Source organism: Penicillium hordei, assembly GCF_028827395.1.
Source record: "Penicillium hordei strain IBT 12815 chromosome Unknown utg000004l_segment0_segment0, whole genome shotgun sequence".
Taxonomy (NCBI): Eukaryota; Fungi; Ascomycota; class Eurotiomycetes; order Eurotiales; family Aspergillaceae; genus Penicillium; species Penicillium hordei.
Genome location: NW_026623145.1, coordinates 1,934,637 through 1,951,356, shown reverse-complemented (window position 1 = coordinate 1,951,356; position 16,720 = coordinate 1,934,637). Strand labels below are relative to the sequence as shown.

The 16,720-nt window shown below is 47.3% G+C and overlaps 7 protein-coding genes across 7 annotated transcripts; 4 read left to right on the top strand and 3 right to left on the bottom strand.

Annotated features, from left to right (window-relative positions):
- Positions 1 to 689: 689 nt before the first annotated feature.
- N7537_007955 (uncharacterized protein) lies at positions 690 to 1,424 on the bottom strand (the record flags this gene model as incomplete). The annotated part of the gene is made up of 1 exon (XM_056899010.1): positions 690 to 1,424. One exon carries the CDS (start codon positions 1,422 to 1,424, stop codon positions 690 to 692), a length of 735 nt encoding a protein of 244 aa, XP_056751086.1.
- A 1,149-nt stretch (positions 1,425 to 2,573) lies between these two features.
- N7537_007954 (uncharacterized protein) lies at positions 2,574 to 2,994 on the top strand (the record flags this gene model as incomplete). Its single annotated transcript, XM_056899009.1, has 3 exons — positions 2,574 to 2,614; positions 2,667 to 2,724; positions 2,782 to 2,994. The coding sequence occupies 3 exons, from the start codon at positions 2,574 to 2,576 to the stop codon at positions 2,992 to 2,994; spliced, it is 312 nt and encodes a 103-aa protein (XP_056751085.1).
- Positions 2,995 to 3,960: 966 nt separating this feature from the next.
- Positions 3,961 to 4,421, bottom strand: N7537_007953 (uncharacterized protein; the record flags this gene model as incomplete). Its single annotated transcript, XM_056899008.1, has 2 exons — positions 3,961 to 4,252; positions 4,414 to 4,421. The coding sequence occupies 2 exons, from the start codon at positions 4,419 to 4,421 to the stop codon at positions 3,961 to 3,963; spliced, it is 300 nt and encodes a 99-aa protein (XP_056751084.1).
- A 2,629-nt stretch (positions 4,422 to 7,050) lies between these two features.
- Positions 7,051 to 8,803, top strand: N7537_007952 (uncharacterized protein; the record flags this gene model as incomplete). The annotated part of the gene is made up of 8 exons (XM_056899007.1): positions 7,051 to 7,205; positions 7,271 to 7,284; positions 7,344 to 7,416; positions 7,469 to 8,159; positions 8,211 to 8,414; positions 8,465 to 8,492; positions 8,551 to 8,666; positions 8,717 to 8,803. The coding sequence occupies 8 exons, from the start codon at positions 7,051 to 7,053 to the stop codon at positions 8,801 to 8,803; spliced, it is 1,368 nt and encodes a 455-aa protein (XP_056751083.1).
- Positions 8,804 to 9,137: 334 nt separating this feature from the next.
- Positions 9,138 to 11,242, bottom strand: N7537_007951 (alkaline phosphatase; the record flags this gene model as incomplete). The annotated part of the gene is made up of 2 exons (XM_056899006.1): positions 9,138 to 11,076; positions 11,130 to 11,242. The coding sequence occupies 2 exons, from the start codon at positions 11,240 to 11,242 to the stop codon at positions 9,138 to 9,140; spliced, it is 2,052 nt and encodes a 683-aa protein (XP_056751082.1).
- Positions 11,243 to 13,606: 2,364 nt separating this feature from the next.
- Positions 13,607 to 14,476, top strand: N7537_007950 (uncharacterized protein; the record flags this gene model as incomplete). The annotated part of the gene is made up of 1 exon (XM_056899005.1): positions 13,607 to 14,476. The coding sequence occupies one exon, from the start codon at positions 13,607 to 13,609 to the stop codon at positions 14,474 to 14,476; it is 870 nt and encodes a 289-aa protein (XP_056751081.1).
- A 1,253-nt stretch (positions 14,477 to 15,729) lies between these two features.
- Positions 15,730 to 16,615, top strand: N7537_007949 (Alpha/beta hydrolase fold-3; the record flags this gene model as incomplete). Its single annotated transcript, XM_056899004.1, has 3 exons — positions 15,730 to 15,970; positions 16,037 to 16,422; positions 16,475 to 16,615. The coding sequence occupies 3 exons, from the start codon at positions 15,730 to 15,732 to the stop codon at positions 16,613 to 16,615; spliced, it is 768 nt and encodes a 255-aa protein (XP_056751080.1).
- Positions 16,616 to 16,720: the final 105 nt, after the last annotated feature.

The following is a 16,720-nucleotide window of genomic DNA, read 5'->3' as shown; positions in this document are numbered from 1 at the left end:
CCGTGCGAAAGAGAGGTGGGGAGGGTGGGGGGTGGAGAACTGGAGGACTATTGTCGGATTATAGTCCTCCCGGTCCGACTATCCTCTCCATTAACAAACTGATAAGGCACTGGCCGGTAAAAGCCAAAGGGGCTTTCTTTAAAATCTCGCCTTAGAAGCCCATTTTGGTCGCTAATAGAAATAGGAGGAACAAACGTTGAAGTCGAGTGCAGCATCAGGACTGGAGGATAACTAACAATGCTAAGCGGGTGCAGAATAGCGGTGTTCCAGTGGGCAGTCAAGCGGCGGCTTGACGAACAACATTACGAGTGGAAAGGCGGCCGTTTCTGGTATCCATCCCACAGGTCCTCATATTTTAGATGTAAAGAGGGGGAAAAATAAATAAGAGGAGGGGTTTTGCTGGGACCTCCAGTCACATAATCCAACCTTCTTTAGGTTATCAAAATCTGACAAAGTCCCTCATAGTCTCAATACTATATTTTAACACGAACTGGACATTTATTGCGCTGGAACTAGTGCTTCAGTTGGAAATAGACAGCCGCTATGTACAACATAAAAAACAACAGGAAATCAAGACCTCTACCGCTAGAGTCTTATTGCGCCCAATAGGCATATTGTGAAGTGAAAGCGTGGGCAATATCCATGGTTCAAACCCTGAAAATGCCGACGAAGTCACCGAAGTTGAAGACTTATTCCAAGCTACCATCTCCGACGCAGCGCTTCAGAGGGTAAGTGTCTCCCAAGCAAGTGGTAACAACACCCTTTACCCAAGACAAGGAGTTGGCACCATACTTGTAAGTATCCTGGGTGAAAGAATCCGCCTGGAAGTGTTCATATTGTCCACTTCCAGGCTGTCCGCTGAATACGTATCCGCTTCTGCGGTTAGTCAAAGGATTGCTAACAATCGCCCCCCACTTGTTCTTCGGGATTGTCATGGTGACCGTGCCGGTGAGAGTAGCAGTTTCGGTGTACTGGTAGCTGACGGTGGCACCGACACTTAGGAACCCTTCTACGGTGGCGGTATACGAGGCGCCAACCGTGATACTGTTTGCGATGGATTGGCCTGATGCCATAGCAGCAGTGGCATCGGCTTCGTTGGCATGCACGATGCTAGACATTGCGATGTCCCAGCCGAGGAATTTCTCGTCAGGAAGAGAGATGATGAATTGGGCACCGGAGCGCTTGCCCAGACGTCTCGAGGGGGCGGAATCATTAGATCCAGTCTCAATGAACTTCGGGGGAGAATTCGTAGGCGGGGACAGAGAGACTCCAGGTAGATTGGCAGCTAGGTCTCTCTTGTTTATAGTCTGTGTGGTGCCATCTCCCAAAAGAAGAAGAGCGGTGTCGGCTGTATCGGCCGGTAGGGCAGAAACGAGTGCACTGTTGGCACAGAGAGAAGCAAGGAAGACCAAGTCGATCTTCATGATGTCCAACAAGGAGGGATTTGGTAAAGGACCGTGGATATTGACCAAGAATGGGTCTGGAGGGAAGTGATATCGCAAATTCAGCGACGGAAAGGACACGCTATTTAGAGTCGCCCGGGGAAGGCAACGGGTTTTCCAACAGCTCCGGAAGGATGGTATACTTTGTCAAACTAGACGAAACCGTCCTACGGAGCCATATTACCGCAGCAGATCTACAATATACCATCACCATAGAAGCTCAACATATTCATGCAAGAATCCACCTTGTTTCAGCTGTATCCTTCCGAGGAATAGCCGGGGATCTACCGGTGATGATAACATCAAGCCACGGTGGGGAGAGATTGCGACAGGCTAATCAATTTGAGTTCCTGCAGGATCTCCAGAGGATGATGTATGTAGATCATAAGCTCTGTACGGGTGATCCTACTGGTCAAATGCATTGGTCCTGAAGAAAGCCACGGGGCAATTGAGACCTGGGGCGTGTAACGGCTGTGGGGCAAATTTGCTGATCCTGGTAAGGGGCAGTGAGACGCCGTGGGGGCCAAACCAAGTTCAACCGAAGTATTCCGTACGAAATAGTAGAAGCTCTAGTTGGATCTAGGCATTTTTGAATGCGTTGCTGAAGGAAATATCGACCATGAGGATTAAAATTCATTTTGCGAGTATATAGCCACTGGAAATGAAGATCGGAACTCCGTTAATCATCTTGTAGATCAGAACCCTGACAGATACAGTTCCCACGTGCTGATGGTCTAGAACCTAAATGGCTAGCTAAACTCTAAACTCTTGCTAATCAGCTCCATAGTACCCCCATAGGTTTGGTTGTGAGACATATTGCGCATTAAGGGATCTTTCAGGATAACAGGAATGATCACAAGGCACCATATATGCAGTTGGGGAAATGCAGATCAAAGATCATCGTTCCGATGGGGATTGCTCGGAAATTATGTCTTATGTTGTCTCATTTCAACAATGGGGATCTGTATGACCTGACGTGCGGAGAGACAGGTAAACTCAATTTAGAAGGACTATCAAAGTCCCTTTTAACGTACCGCTTCTCTGGCTTTTCGATCATCATTTAAATCTACATCTGCCACCCAATCCTCGAAAGCCAGCTTGATAATTATCACCCATACCATTACCATCAAGATGAAGTCCATTTCACTTATTATCGCAGCTCTTGCTGTTGGGTAAGACGTTCTCCAAATTGACATCATTGATACAGACACTGATTCTTTGTAGTGCTTTCGCAGATCTGCACACTCAAGGTGTTTGCATCGATACCCCTGCCAAAGGAGTGGTAAGTGCCAGCTGAAAGCTTATACCCTTGGGGAATACAGTTCTAACCATATTATAGGAGGTATACAATAGAGCTGCGACTGAAAAGGCATGCACTGCTTATAAGAACCGAAACACTGGTAGCAAGCAATGGGATACATGCCCCGATTGTACACTCCTGAACGAGAAGGACCTGCTATACTATTGCGAGTCCCAGGGAAAGCACATCGGAGGTGATGAACTAAACTATTACTGCACCCAAAACGGTGCAGGAGACAGCGTTGCTTGGTGAGAAGGCTGAGGAGAGCAGCCAGAATTGGCAAAGATATCTTGGTGCAATTTGTACTTAAGCGATGCGAGGTGAATTTATGAAGCCGGTGCTGCGCTTTTGGGCCCATGCTATATTGTTTACACCGTCTGGGATCCAGCTGGAACTACTCTAAATGTTTTTTTTTTTTAGATACTCGTAATATAGCACCTAACAATCTAGTTCTAAGGCAAATAGATAGCCGTCTTGGGCTCGGATGCACCGGGAGTGTGATGAAGATATCATTGAGGCAGGTTGGGCAGCTAGAAAGCTAGGATTCTCTTCGTAACCTATACGGCAACTAAGCAAGGAATTGACTTAGTACGAGTAAATTCGATCGACGGTCGCATTTATCATTATGCAAACTATCATGACACTAATTCTCAAAGAGGACTAAGTTGTTTTCACTTCTTACAGCTATGAAACACTGGGCTGTCTCGGCTTTTTGAAGGATGCCTACACCAAGTTGAGCCATTTCAGTGACGTTCCCTTTCTCGACATGGTGCTGTAGTCAGTGCAAGGCTACCAACCTTGAAGAAAGTAATACTGAGCTCCAAGACCCCATAAATCTTTTCCTGTCGACCTCCCTGCCAAGATACCACCGGCGATCATAAATGCCCCGCGGGTTTGGTTCATTATGGTCACAGGGAGGTTGTACTACTCTGCACTCCGCCGTCGTTTCCAGGGAGATTTGGGTGGTTGGTTTATCTGTTGTTACGCCACGGTGTTAGAGGACTGCTCGATGTCTTGGTAGAGTACCTTGCGAACCCGAGAGCGAACACAAGAGTGGATACCATCTGCGCTGAGTGGGTAGACTGCCCCCCCCCCCCCCCCTGTTCTGCTGTTGGCGTTGGCAAAGGCCCATGTGCCACCCGGGAGAGTTTCGGACCGACTTTTTATCATAGATGACGGGAATGCGAGCTTGCGCCACTATGAACGATCGCCCCTTAATCACAACGTGGTGGTAGCCATGCAGGCCGGAGTAGCCATAGCCCAAGCGGTTTCCGACCTCGTTTTCGCCGCTGTATCGGAGTGGAGGTCATAGATCTCGTGGCTTTCGGGCTGGATGCGAACGAAAGCACCCAGCTTGTCGAGGATAACCGGTGCATTTGGGGAGAGCACGATGGCCTCACCGATGGATTCGGGGCAAGGGCGGACGCCGTAGATGGTGCATGTTATGGAATCTCTATGTAGGGCTAGGGCAAAGAAGAGACCGAAATGACTTGCCCCGACGATAGCTATGCTGGTGATGGGTAATTTTCATTGTTCGAGGATAGTATGGTGACACTATTGAATATGAGGTGGGTGGGCTTTTGATTATTCTGTATATTTCGAAGTTTTTCGATCCTACTCTAACCATGGAGGCACAGGCACAGCTCCCCTCATGTGCCCTTGAATTCATACTGTATCATCATGCTTTTGCTGTATTCCAAAGTTGCTTAACGTCCCCACGTGGAGATAACATCCGGATCCGGATCGGATCGGGTTCGGAATTGAATGTTAGTGTATAGGAGATGGGTGCAACATTCTGGAGCATGCTACTCAGTGAATGTTCTCAATGGGGAAAGAATTTATGTGCATTCGCTATCAATGGGTCGGACAGAGAAATAGAGCAAGTGGGATTTATTTGACTGCATAATGTGCTGACCCTACGGGGAGCTTGGGGCTACCCCACGAAAATATATATAAGCTAAAGTCTATCAGAATTCCATAGACGTAGCCACGCTAGCCGCGTCCCTAGAGTTACAATATGGTCTTATGATACTTGTACCATCTCATACACTGTCTCTTATCATTCGCGTTAGACCATAATGGGTAATGAGCTCGAGTCGGTAGATAGTACGTTGGCGGATTCCAGCTCATTTTTGCTGCTGACCCAAAATATCTCGGAGGTCACGGTATCGATCCAGCACGATATCGCTGCCTATGTTTTTTATTATTTCAATTTCTACGCGTAATGTCGCTACATTGATTCACGAAGCATTATGAGACTGTTTTACGTAGCATAAGAAGTTCGATTTTGGAATTGAAATTTGTTCAATAAAGGGCAATTCGATGTTTGTACCCCGTTATGGGAAAGATGGGGAAGATAATTAACTAGCGATTATAGAGTACCGTGAGAGAACCCCATCGCTCCCTGACCTTTCAACTTGTTGACTCCTATCGTTTCTGGGACCTAACAAGTTAAACTTTCCTTATTGCACCTATCGAATTTTACAATATTTGTGTCATAACATACTGGGTACTACCTGGTGCGACGTAACGTTGCATCGCACTAATGCCTTCGGAAGCGTAACACATCAAGAAAATGCCTCTGCTCAGCAAAAACGGAGGCGCCTCTACAGCCTCATATTGCATCTCATATAAAGCTCCTCAGTAGCCTAGCTCAGTGCATAAAGACAATGGCATATTCCAAGCCGTGTTCACATACACGGGATAACCGGCACAATTTAAGCGAAAATAAAAAGTTGTGCACAAACGTCTCGGATATTTATTGTACAACAGTCAATTAGCAATTTAGTGTTATTTCCATATAAAAATGAGCCTTTCTCAGGATGCTCGAGGTGAAAACTCAGATTTCTTGTTAGGCTCCTCTACTTAGCCCAATAACGGGGTGGGCCGCCCGGGAAACCATGTACCCGTTAGTAGCTCAATGCAAAGTTACTGATGTAAGTATCCCTTGTATGAGGCCACAATACAAAAGGTACTTATAATCAAAAATTTCTCATAACTCATATTTCTTAACCAAGAGACATGATATTCAGAAGGTAAGTTGTTATTAAGAATCAGGTCTACTTTGTGAGTTTCAAAAAGAAGCTGAAACGTGTTTTCCCACTAGAAGATGGAAAAACGTGCACTATTAGGGACCCCTCGAGTATGACTTTTGTATGACTTTTCTCTTTAGAGCAATCTCCTATACCCTAATCCTGATACCATGCATTCTGAAATTACATTCATTTTTTATCTATACCATACTGCGGTGGAGGAATATGACGCTGAAGAAATTTTGATCATAAGTACCTTTTGTATGGTAGTACCACACAAAAGGTACTTATATTAAGAAATTTGCACCAAACTGCCTGGTCAATGAAGAGAGCGCGGAGGTGCACACCAAAGGGAATTCCCACACCCCGCATGTCAACTAAGAAAATGGATCGGATCCATGCGGGATTCAATCCTGGAGTGACCCCAATTCCTTTGAAACAGGACTAGAACCCAACCCGCCAAGACCCGGGGTTTTGACTTCGCAACCCATTCATGGCTGAGTCTCCCGAGATCGGGCCGTGGGACCTGATAGGTGAGAATCTCGCTTCCAGAAAATTCTATGTATGTCTTGTAATAAAGTTAAAAGCGCCACAGTCGGACTTTAGTTTATGCACCATTACTTTAATTTTTCGAACTTCTCGTGGCAACTGATTCTTCTAGAGCCAAATTGTATGATCTGGGGTTGAAATTTGGGGTAAACCCAATATATGGATAGTACATAAAACCTTGACTAAAAGTTTTCAAAAACGTTATCGCTGAGGAGAGATATTGGGGGGGTTACATGCCCCTCCGGGGGGCTGTTCAACGCCGGGCCGGGTGCGCCGGGCCGGTAAAATCTATGTCCAGGGTGCATACCGCGTACGGGGTTGGCTCGCCTGATATCGAATACCCCACAAATATGGACGGGTGCGCCGGTGAAGATACGCTTATGTAATCGTCCCACGGAGTCGCTAGCCAAACCCATGAACGCATTTTTCAATGCCATCTTCAAAGTTGCAACCTCATTGGCATTTTACCCCGGACACCCCAGAGTGTGTTTGAGCGAGTTCGTCATTAGGCAACAATTGCTCTCCCTACGCTTCCGAGCATCTCTCAACCAGTACTATATATCCGGTGATAGAAGATTCTATTAACCTTTATAATTTCGGACGCCAAGCAAAAGCCCTTGGCCAACCGTTCATTTTTGGGCCTCCACAAGCGATTTTCAGTGCCTTTTTCTCTCGCCCTGGACGTTTTCTTTTCTTCACTTTTTCATATCATACACTATTCAACAATATGAGCGTCCCTGAAACACCTCGTCCTATTCAGGACTACGAAGTATACAATGAGTCAACCGACATGGAGAAGAAGGCCTATCCAGTAGAGCCTACAGATGATCCCTTTGGAAACGAAGAATCTGGGGAAGTGAAGTATCGCATCATGCCATGGTGGTCAGTATCTCACTCTGTTTACTGCTTTTGTTGCACCAAAAAGCAAAGTTCTGACTTTTATATAGGCAAGCTGGAACGCGTAAGAGCCCGTCATTAACCCCAGTCAACAGCATCCCCTTTCTAATACTGTTCATCTAGTGATGGTCGCTGAAAACATCTCGCTTGGTATCCTATCTCTTCCGTCCGCAGTAGCAACCCTTGGAATTGTCCCGTAAGAAAACGTCTGCCTCTATGATGCTGGAACAAAACTGACCATCTCCCAGGGCATTCCTCATTATTATGTTCTTGTCCGGCATCTCGTGGTACACTGGATACACCATGGGCCAGTTCAAGCAGCGTTACCCCCAGGTCCACAGCATGGGCGATGCTGGCGAGCTTCTTCTAGGCCCCATCGGACGCGAGATTTTCTTCGTCGGTCAGCTTCTGTTCATCATTTTCTTGATGGCCAGTCACATTCTCACCTTCTCGGTCTTGTTCAACACTATCACGAACCACGGCACCTGCACCATTGTCTTCGGAGTTGTCGGCTTGATCGTCAGCTGTCTTGCGGCCCTCCCACGCACGGCAGAGAAAGTCTTCTGGATGTCCACCATCTCCGCCCTCAGTATCCTGGTCGCCACCATCGTCACCATGGTTTCCATCGGTGTCCAGGCACCCGCTGATGTCAAGAACGATATCGTCGCCACCCCGACCTTCCAGGAAGGTTTCTTGGCCGTCACCAACATCGTCTTCGCCTTCATTGCCCACGTCTCTTTCTTCGGTATCATGTCGGAGATGCAGGATCCCCGCGATTTCCCCAAGGCCCTCGCTATGCTCCAGGTGGTCGATACTACTATGTACGTTGTGACCGCCATGGTCATCTACTGCTATGCGGGCCCGGATGTCGCATCTCCCGCTCTTTCGTCGGCTGGACCTATGATGAAGAAGGTTGCCTACGGCCTCGCCATTCCAACGGTGTGTTACTTGTCTCCTTGCGGTTTGAGAGTCTATTCTAATTTTTAATAGGTCATTGTTGCCGGTGTTGTTTTCGGCCACGTTGCTTGCAAGTATATCTATGTTCGAATCTTCCGCGGTGATCGGTCGCACCACATGCACCAGAAGACTTTCCTGGCTACGGGCACATGGGTCGCGATTGGCCTGAGTACCTGGACTGTTGCCTGGGTCATCGCCGAGTCCATTCCGGTGTTCAACGAGTTGCTGAGTTTGATTGTATGTTCTCTAAGCATTTGTTACCGTGCGTCCACTAATTCGTTTTGCAGAGTGCCCTCTTTGGAAGCTGGTTTAGCTGTAAGTCGACTTTTGAAACTAAAATCCTGATGCAAAATGGATTACTGACCGAGGACAGACGGCCTCCCTGCCATTTTCTGGCTCATGATGAACAAGGGCAACTTGTTCTCGTCAATCAAAAAGACCACCCTGACTGTCATCAACGTGGTCATTCTTGGAATTGCTTGTGCTATTGTATGTTTTGCCTCTCTCCAAGATTCGGAATTTATAGCTGACAAGACTAGTGTGGATTGGGTCTCTACGTCTCGGGAGTGGCTATTAATGAGAGCTCGTCCAAGGCTAGCTGGACCTGTGCGAACAACGCCACCTAACTTGGTTTTTATTATGGTGAACATTTTAAAACGTTTCCAGTGTTGGAAATGGTTGCTTTATAGATTTGCTTTGGTAAGTATGGACTGATATATGGCATCAATTGGCTGGGCCATTGTAAATAGACTGCTGTTTAATTGTACATGTATACATGCTGCAGGTGTTGCTTGATATTTAAAGGATGTTTATTACTTAAAATTGCAATCTGAATTCTCGACATAATTTCATATTCTTCTCTTGTACAAATTGAGCTGTAAAGTCTGGCCTCTAATTATTCGGCTCGAAAATTCTATGAGAAAGTGATGCCATCACCAAAATGGTACCCAATTATACTGATCATGCTTTTCCACCATGGGGAGGCTTGCCATTTCGCTTCGTCTCCGACAATCCAAGGCATTCCGCCATGTTGAAGAAGATGTCAATCGAGCTATACACACCTCCGAACAGCTCCTGACACGGGCCGCGCGCAAAGACGGGCACATCGGTCAACGAGTGGACACCCTGCGCCGCATCAAGGGGGAGGGTTCCATTGACCATGAAACCACTGACGGCATCCTTGTAGTTAGCAACGTATCCCTTCTTCTCATCCTTCACAGCAGGTTTGCGGGGACCCTCGCTGTGAACCTGGTAATCCTCCCGGTGGTCAGGGAAGGCACCAACTCCGGAGTGCAGGGTGTATCTCGGGTCCCATTGGGCAGGGAAGTGGACACCTTCGGAGTACCGCAAAGCATTGGATCCAGCGACGGTGTATTGCGACAAACCGGAGTTTTCGTAATATCCGACCGCGTTGCGCTTGCTGCGGTCGTCTTCCTGAGCTTCCATGTACTCGGTGTCGACCGAACCGGTGACGTCAAAGCCGTGGCCGTGATCAGCTGTGACAACGATGAGGGTGTCTTCAAGCTGGCCCAGCTTCTCGAGTTTCTCTATTGTTGCGCGCACGGTGTCGTCAAGCTCGAGCAGCTCGCCTAGGGCACGATCGTAATCCAGACCGTGCATCTGCTTGTCGATGCTGGCGGCCTCGGACATAAGGAACCAGCCATCCTTGCGGTGGCGCTTGTCGAGCACGTCGATCGCCTTTAGAGTCATGTCCTTGAGTCCGGGCAGATCGTCTGCGTCGCGGTCTGAACCATCGGGGTAGTTGCTCTGATTGTAAAGGTTGGACTGATAGACGTTACGATCAAGCCAAGTGGCGAGATTGGATTTCTGGAAAACGCCAAGCAGCTTCTCGTCGGTCGGGGCACTGTTCAGAGCGGTGTTGTTCCAGGCAACGTTGTAACCCTTCTCGGCGAAGAGCTTATAGTAATCACGGGTTTCTTCGCTCTCAAGGAAATCCTCTGCGCCAGCACCAAGGAGCACATCGGGGCCATCCCAGTTTGTCCACTCGTAGTCGGTCAGACCTTCGTAGTATGAGCCGATGACATGGTCGTATTCGCCACGGTCGCTAGTGTGAGCAGCCAATCCGGCAGGGGTAGCATCTGCCAAGAACGCGGTTGAGACAATGCCAACACCGGACTTCGGGTTCTGACGGCGGAAGATTTCTGCGATTGTCTCGAATTTCGGATCATCAAAGACGTCGCTCGACGAGTCTACATAGACACCCAAAGCATTGACGGTAGTCTTGTGACCAGTGTAAAGGGCTGTGGCGGAGTTGGCCGAATCGGTAATGAACGAGTCCATGGAGTGTGTCATCTGGTGTCCCAGCACAGGGAACTTGTCCAATGCCATCTTCGTCAAGTATTTACCGTTGATGCTGCGGTGCGCAATGAGGCGTGCTGCAGTGATCATGTTGGTTGTCATTCCGTCTCCAACGAACATGACGACATTCTTCGCGCGCCGCTTGGTAGGGAGATCGCGCACAAGCCAGTTCGCGACTGTCTTTTGTTCCCCGTAATAGGTCAGAGTAGCTTCGTATTCGCCAGGCTCATAAAGGGCGATTCTCCTGTAGATCTTCGAAGTCACATTTACGAGGGAAGGTTTGTCGGCGTCCTCGGCGAAGCGATCTGCTTCTGTTAGCTTTTGTGCTCCCCAAGAAGTGAATGATAGGAAGCTATTACCTTCAAACCATGTGAAGTCCCACCTCTCTAGCTTAGGTTCATCAATGTTGAAGTATTCCGTTGCAGTGACAGGGGCACTGCCCTTGCCCTTTCCATTGCCCTTCTTTGCGATGGTGAAGGTAAAGTTCTCGTCCGGCTCTCCAACACGAGCTTCAGAACCATTGACGGGGGAGTGTACTTCGAGGCGGATGTCGAAGTACTGACCGGCTAGGAAGTCAACTCTGCAAAGAGTGATTAGAAAGTAGGAATTAGGCGCAATTGAAACATTACGTACTGATCCGGCGGGAAGATACATCCCAAATCAGGACAACCACCCAGGCGCTGGAATGTCTGGGCAGCCGTGAACGCGACAAAACATGCCAGCGCGGAAATTGAAGAGGCGCGCATCTTGATAAGCCGATTGTGATGAAACGAGTTACATTTAGAGCGAAAGCACCTCCGTTAAGTACAATGAGCTTTGGAGCTAATTGCAAGCGAGCATCCTGCCAAGAGCCTCCCGCCAAGATAACCTATAGTAATATCGAAGACACAAATCTCCGAAATATCCCAGTGCCTCAAGTGTGTGGTATTCCTACATATTACATGTTCTCTATGGGAACGAATAAGAAACAAGGAGGATCTGCACGTGCGTAATCCTGGAGTTTCCCTGGGAAGCTTGAACCTCCTTGCCAAGTCGAGGGGACGGAATGCCAAGCCAGTCCAGCCAACCCCAGTCGTCCGCCAAGCTAAGATGGCTTGGCGGGGAATTGCACGTGGGATGGATGAGAGATGAGGTGGAATGACGTTCGTTCTGCTCGCTATGTAGACACGTGAATGCTTTCCCATAACTACCTATCATAAGACGAAGGAATACCAGCCAGTTCTATACCTCTCCGGTGGTATTCCGAGGTCGAGAATACGTAGGTGTAAGCGTTCGGTTGAAATGTCCAATATGAGATAAAATAAATAAACGACATATTAATTAAAATAAATAAAACAACGTATTATGATGTCGTATGTTGCGCCTATAAATCGCCAATGATTCAGGGCTATCGTATCATTACCTCTACTAGTTCATCTGATTCTCTTCTCGGATTTAGACCATTATTTTCATCCAGATGGTTGAATAACGGTTCTAACCTAGCTTGGAATAAATAAAACTTCGCCTAAATCCTAGTTATGTCGTAATATCCTTATCTGGAAGCGGCAAATTCATCCGAGTGCCAAAGCAACAAGAACACCACATAACCCAGCGCCTGCCCCTATTCTTGTAATATAGCCCATTAATAGGCCCAACAATTCCACAGCAGTGTCTCAAAATTCTGGTGTCGTTGTATATGTTGTATATAAAGACGTAGGCATCCCAAAAGCGGAAGCTGGAGCCGAACCGGGATCGGTTGATTTCCAGCAGTCCTCGACATTAGCTTTCATTCTGTAGAACGGTCCGGGGTATGGGCATAGGCTAATAATATTGATGTTGGAGCTGTCCACTGGCAACCCTAGCTGGTGTGCCTGGCAAAGTTTAGCACGCCGGTGCCCGTACTTAGTGTACTAAATCCCCAGTCCTGATCTGTACGGAGTAAAAATGCCATATTAATATTGAAGCGAATTTTCCATGAATTCGAAGCCGTACCTATAAGCAGGACAACACGTTTCTTGTTATTTTCTCGGCGCTCAAACGTTAGCGACCAGAGTCCAGCCTATCCTCGACGAATAGTAGGATCATGGTGCCAACCCGGTGGCAGACATTATGTAGTGTGGATGGGGCCCGGATACGCTCAACCTCAGGCTAAGTACTGGGCCCCGGGGTCATTAAGATATTGTTTATAGGTGCATCGGGCGGCGTGGAAGATGGTGCGAGTGGGAGAACGTGATTACCTAGCATGAGCAGGGGAGGCTAAAAATTGGCGCTCAGCTCTACAACATCTGCGCAGAAGTACTTTTTTCGATCTTGTTCTTCAATAATATTAGCCATGGTGCTTTGGGATAAATATAAAATGTAGTATAGTAGTCGAAAGCAATGACAAAACGGACAAAGAATCGAGTACTATTATCAGGCTCTGAAGATGACTACCGGTATTGGACAATGAACCGTATTTTCAAGGGTTATCACGCTAACCATAAATTCTTCAGTCACTACCATCTGAGGATGTTCTGGAAATCTCGATGTTGATGAGTGTTGTACTAATGGGGTAACATATCGTAACTGTGGGTTCATGAAAATCTATTCTCATTATAGTAGCTAATAATGTGGCTTTGGCCCGTCCTCAGTCTTGACCTTCATTGTTCTCATATTTTATTTTGGGGCCCTGGCATTGCTTACACTTTCGACTCTCTTTATTGTCGAGGATAGAAACCATGGACTCCCATCCACATGGCTCACAAAATGTCAAAGACATTGGAGTGTCCATTGTATCAGTCTTTGAAGGCATATGTTACTATTTAGGTATGATCAAAAGCCTACACTCGAGTTCAATAAAACAGCTAGTATCTCTTTAAACACTGCATGGTTTAAATTTAGCCCTTTGATTTCGACGATTCTTTCGAGCCCATCTCTTTTTTTCATTGTCTATTGATGGCGCTCAGTGGAAAGGCCAAATATTAGTGCGAAGCGTAGCATCTATAAGTTCCTAATATCCATCAACTTTGCCTTGACCAACGAAATTTGACACACAGAAACCTACAATGCTCCTTCATGGCCTTGGATTGATATCACCTTTTTTACAACAAACTTCATACCAATGCCAATTTGGAGTCTCTAACTTCTCTCCAATGCTACCTCCCACTCTCAAATACGGGAGGCGGCAAGCCGTTGGCCGATTACTACAGCAATGGATAGAATGCCCAGAAACCGACCCGTCTGCGCAATTATGTCCAATTCTACCTTCTAAGCTGAAATTTAAAGACCTTGAGAAGTTCAAGCAACTTGAAATAGACACGGACACACCTGCTTATCTTCCACTCCAGATTGAACACGAATTTGGAGACCTCGAAATAATGGGACCAACCGGTGGGGCGTGGGAAAAGATCCACATGGCTGAATCTGACGCTCCACTAAACCCTGAACACCCGGAGATCAGTACCTGGGAAGGGCTAATTGCGCCTGGGGTGTTAATTGTTGAAGAAATAAAGAGAACAAAGGGTGTATACATGTCGGAAGTCTGCCAGGCCATTTACCAGAACCACTTCCCGATTGATACCTTGAAGTATGTCTATCTGCTTGATGTTTGCAATAAGGATACCCGTTCGTTTGTCAGGGACGAGCTTTATACCGAATACAATGGCCTCGCTTGGCCGGATGAGCAAATACGTGATTGGGTATCTGGAACTCCGGAATTTGAGGCGCTGCTAGGGACCAAACTTGGACAGACTGTGGCACATTTGGTTTTGGGGGCCTTTAAGCGTGGAACTCGCCGAATTTCACGGATCAGAATCTATGATTCGTTTGAAGCATTGCAGTTGCAGTTTGCTATTGAGGAGATTGAGAATATTGTTCCGACTTACAGCCCGACTCAAAGTCCTTCGGCTCGTAGTACAAGGTCGACCTCGCGCCGCCTCCGAAACATCGAATCGAGGAAGCGTAGGATGGACTGGGGTGAAGAGACTAAAGGAAAGAAAGTTCGGGCTCAATGGTCCCCATGAGTTGGGCGTGTATGATGGGTCAACCTGTATATCACTGTTCTTGCTATTTGTATTTTACTCTTGTCTGTCTTTGTTCGCCATGTCAAAATGTGCATCTAGTGCTTTGATACTTTTCTAACTCCGTGAGATTCTTGTAAATTTCTCTTCATTGGGTAATCCAGTCATCTCTCCAGGGCTTTACATACTAGTTCTGCCTCTTCTGCTCTCTTCAAATTAATTACCCCTATAGACCCCATTAGAATGACCGCAATATCTGCAACTCAGGTACTCCTTTGCTATCTGCCATTACCTACTGGTTTTATTCTTAATCAAAATATTGAAAATAACTATAACTGATCAAGAATATGGAAGGGCAGCTCTAGTTAGGATGCTTCATAAGACTTAACAGACACATGTTAATTTCAAAAATGGCCAAACCATTAAAAAGCCAATGCATGCTTACCTCAAATTCACATACCATCTGGACAAGATAATTTAGTTGGCCCCGGGGGTTATCTGCCACACAGGCCTTAGGACAGCCTTCCACTACCTGGGACCGTCCCCTTCCACTTTCAGATCCCAACTTCCCACTTTCCGTCAACTTCCCATTAATTTATCATGCCAAGATAACTATCTCTCTCTTTTTCATTCTACTGCTTTTGCTTTTGCGCACCCTGAACCCTAGAGAGCAAAGTTTGGCCGATTGGTCCAAGGTGAGGCTTTCTTCCGCCGAGTCGGCGGATCTGTCACACTATACTCAAAGCTCCCTGCACCGCAACACAACAGAACGTCTTTTTTCTTTCTGAAAATCCGGGCTCTTAGATTGCGATATTTGTCTGCGCCCGATATTCTCCGATTAATTTCGAAATCATCCACGTATCATCGCGTCCCATGGCTCCCTTGGCGTTAGGTCTGGGGATTGCAGTGGTCAAATCCGGTAAGTTACCAATGAGGGATCCCTGAATTCGACAAACATGTCGCCTCATGCAACTTACATATCTAGTTGCCATTGCAATATGGGCTGCCATCATTGCTCCATTCCGCGGTCAAAAGGGAGGCGCCACAACTTACAAGCATATTGCACAGTCTTTTACCCCTGCCCTCTTTCGATATGCATCTATGGAGCAGATCCAGTGGGTTTAGATCCGAGAACTCATCGAGAATACTCAAATATATCCAAAGCCCATGCATGACCCGACAAAGAAATAATTCGAACAACACCTCGCAGAGTTATTCTTACCCCCGCTTCTCCTCAGAAAGGTTACGAGGCCCACATGAGCCAACAAAAGGCCCCACCCAACATACTCGTTCCTAAAGGCACAACGACATTCTGGCTGGGTAATCCTGCCGCTGAAAAGTTGATCATCTACTTTCCCGGTGGCGCCTACTGCCTCCCCGCTCTACCAAACCACTTTACCCACCTCGAAGCTCTCTCCGCAGACATAACACAGTGTTGGAATAATATCGGTGCGCTATTCCTTGCCTATGAACTTGTCCTCCGAGCCCAATGGCCTCGTCAGTTGCAACAGGCCGTTATAGTCCTACGGTATGCCATCGAGACACTAGGATAACGACCCTCAGACATTGTTCTTCAAGGGGACTCGGCGGGCGCTCATCTTGCACTTGCGCTACTATCACATCTCGTTCACCCACATCCTCAAGAGATCGTGGCAAGATTTTTGGTCGATGAACCCCTCAGAAAGACGATGTTGTTGTCCCCTTGGGTTGACTTCGGAATCAATCATGCGAGCTCCAGAGGAAATGCGGACAGAGACATTGTTTCGGCTCAGACTTTGAATAGCTGGGCACAGATATTTCTGGGTCAAACCGTGGAAGATGAGTACAACTGCCCCGCCAAAGCCCCAGCGGGCTGGTGGAGAGACCTTCCCGTTTCAAGAATCTTTGTTGGCGCGGGAGGAGACGAAGTCCTGTTGGATCCGGTAAGGGAGACGGCCAAGAAGATGAAGGTGAGGTGGTCCTCCCAAAATTCGTTCCTATCTAACAGTTTGTCATCATCAGGCTGAACTCCCTGACGTGAGCATTAGCATTGTGCCTCGAGACTTCCACGTTGAACCAATCACGGACTTCGCATTGAAGTTACCCCCTGGATTGCAGTTCAAGGTGATGGCGTCATGGTTAAACCAGACCTTTTCGGAGTGAATTACGAAAAGGGACGATGAAGACAGTGAGATGCATTGAATTCATTATTCTTACAGTTGTAGATAAGCGGTCAGACAGCGTTAACTCGATCAGGTTTGGGGCTTT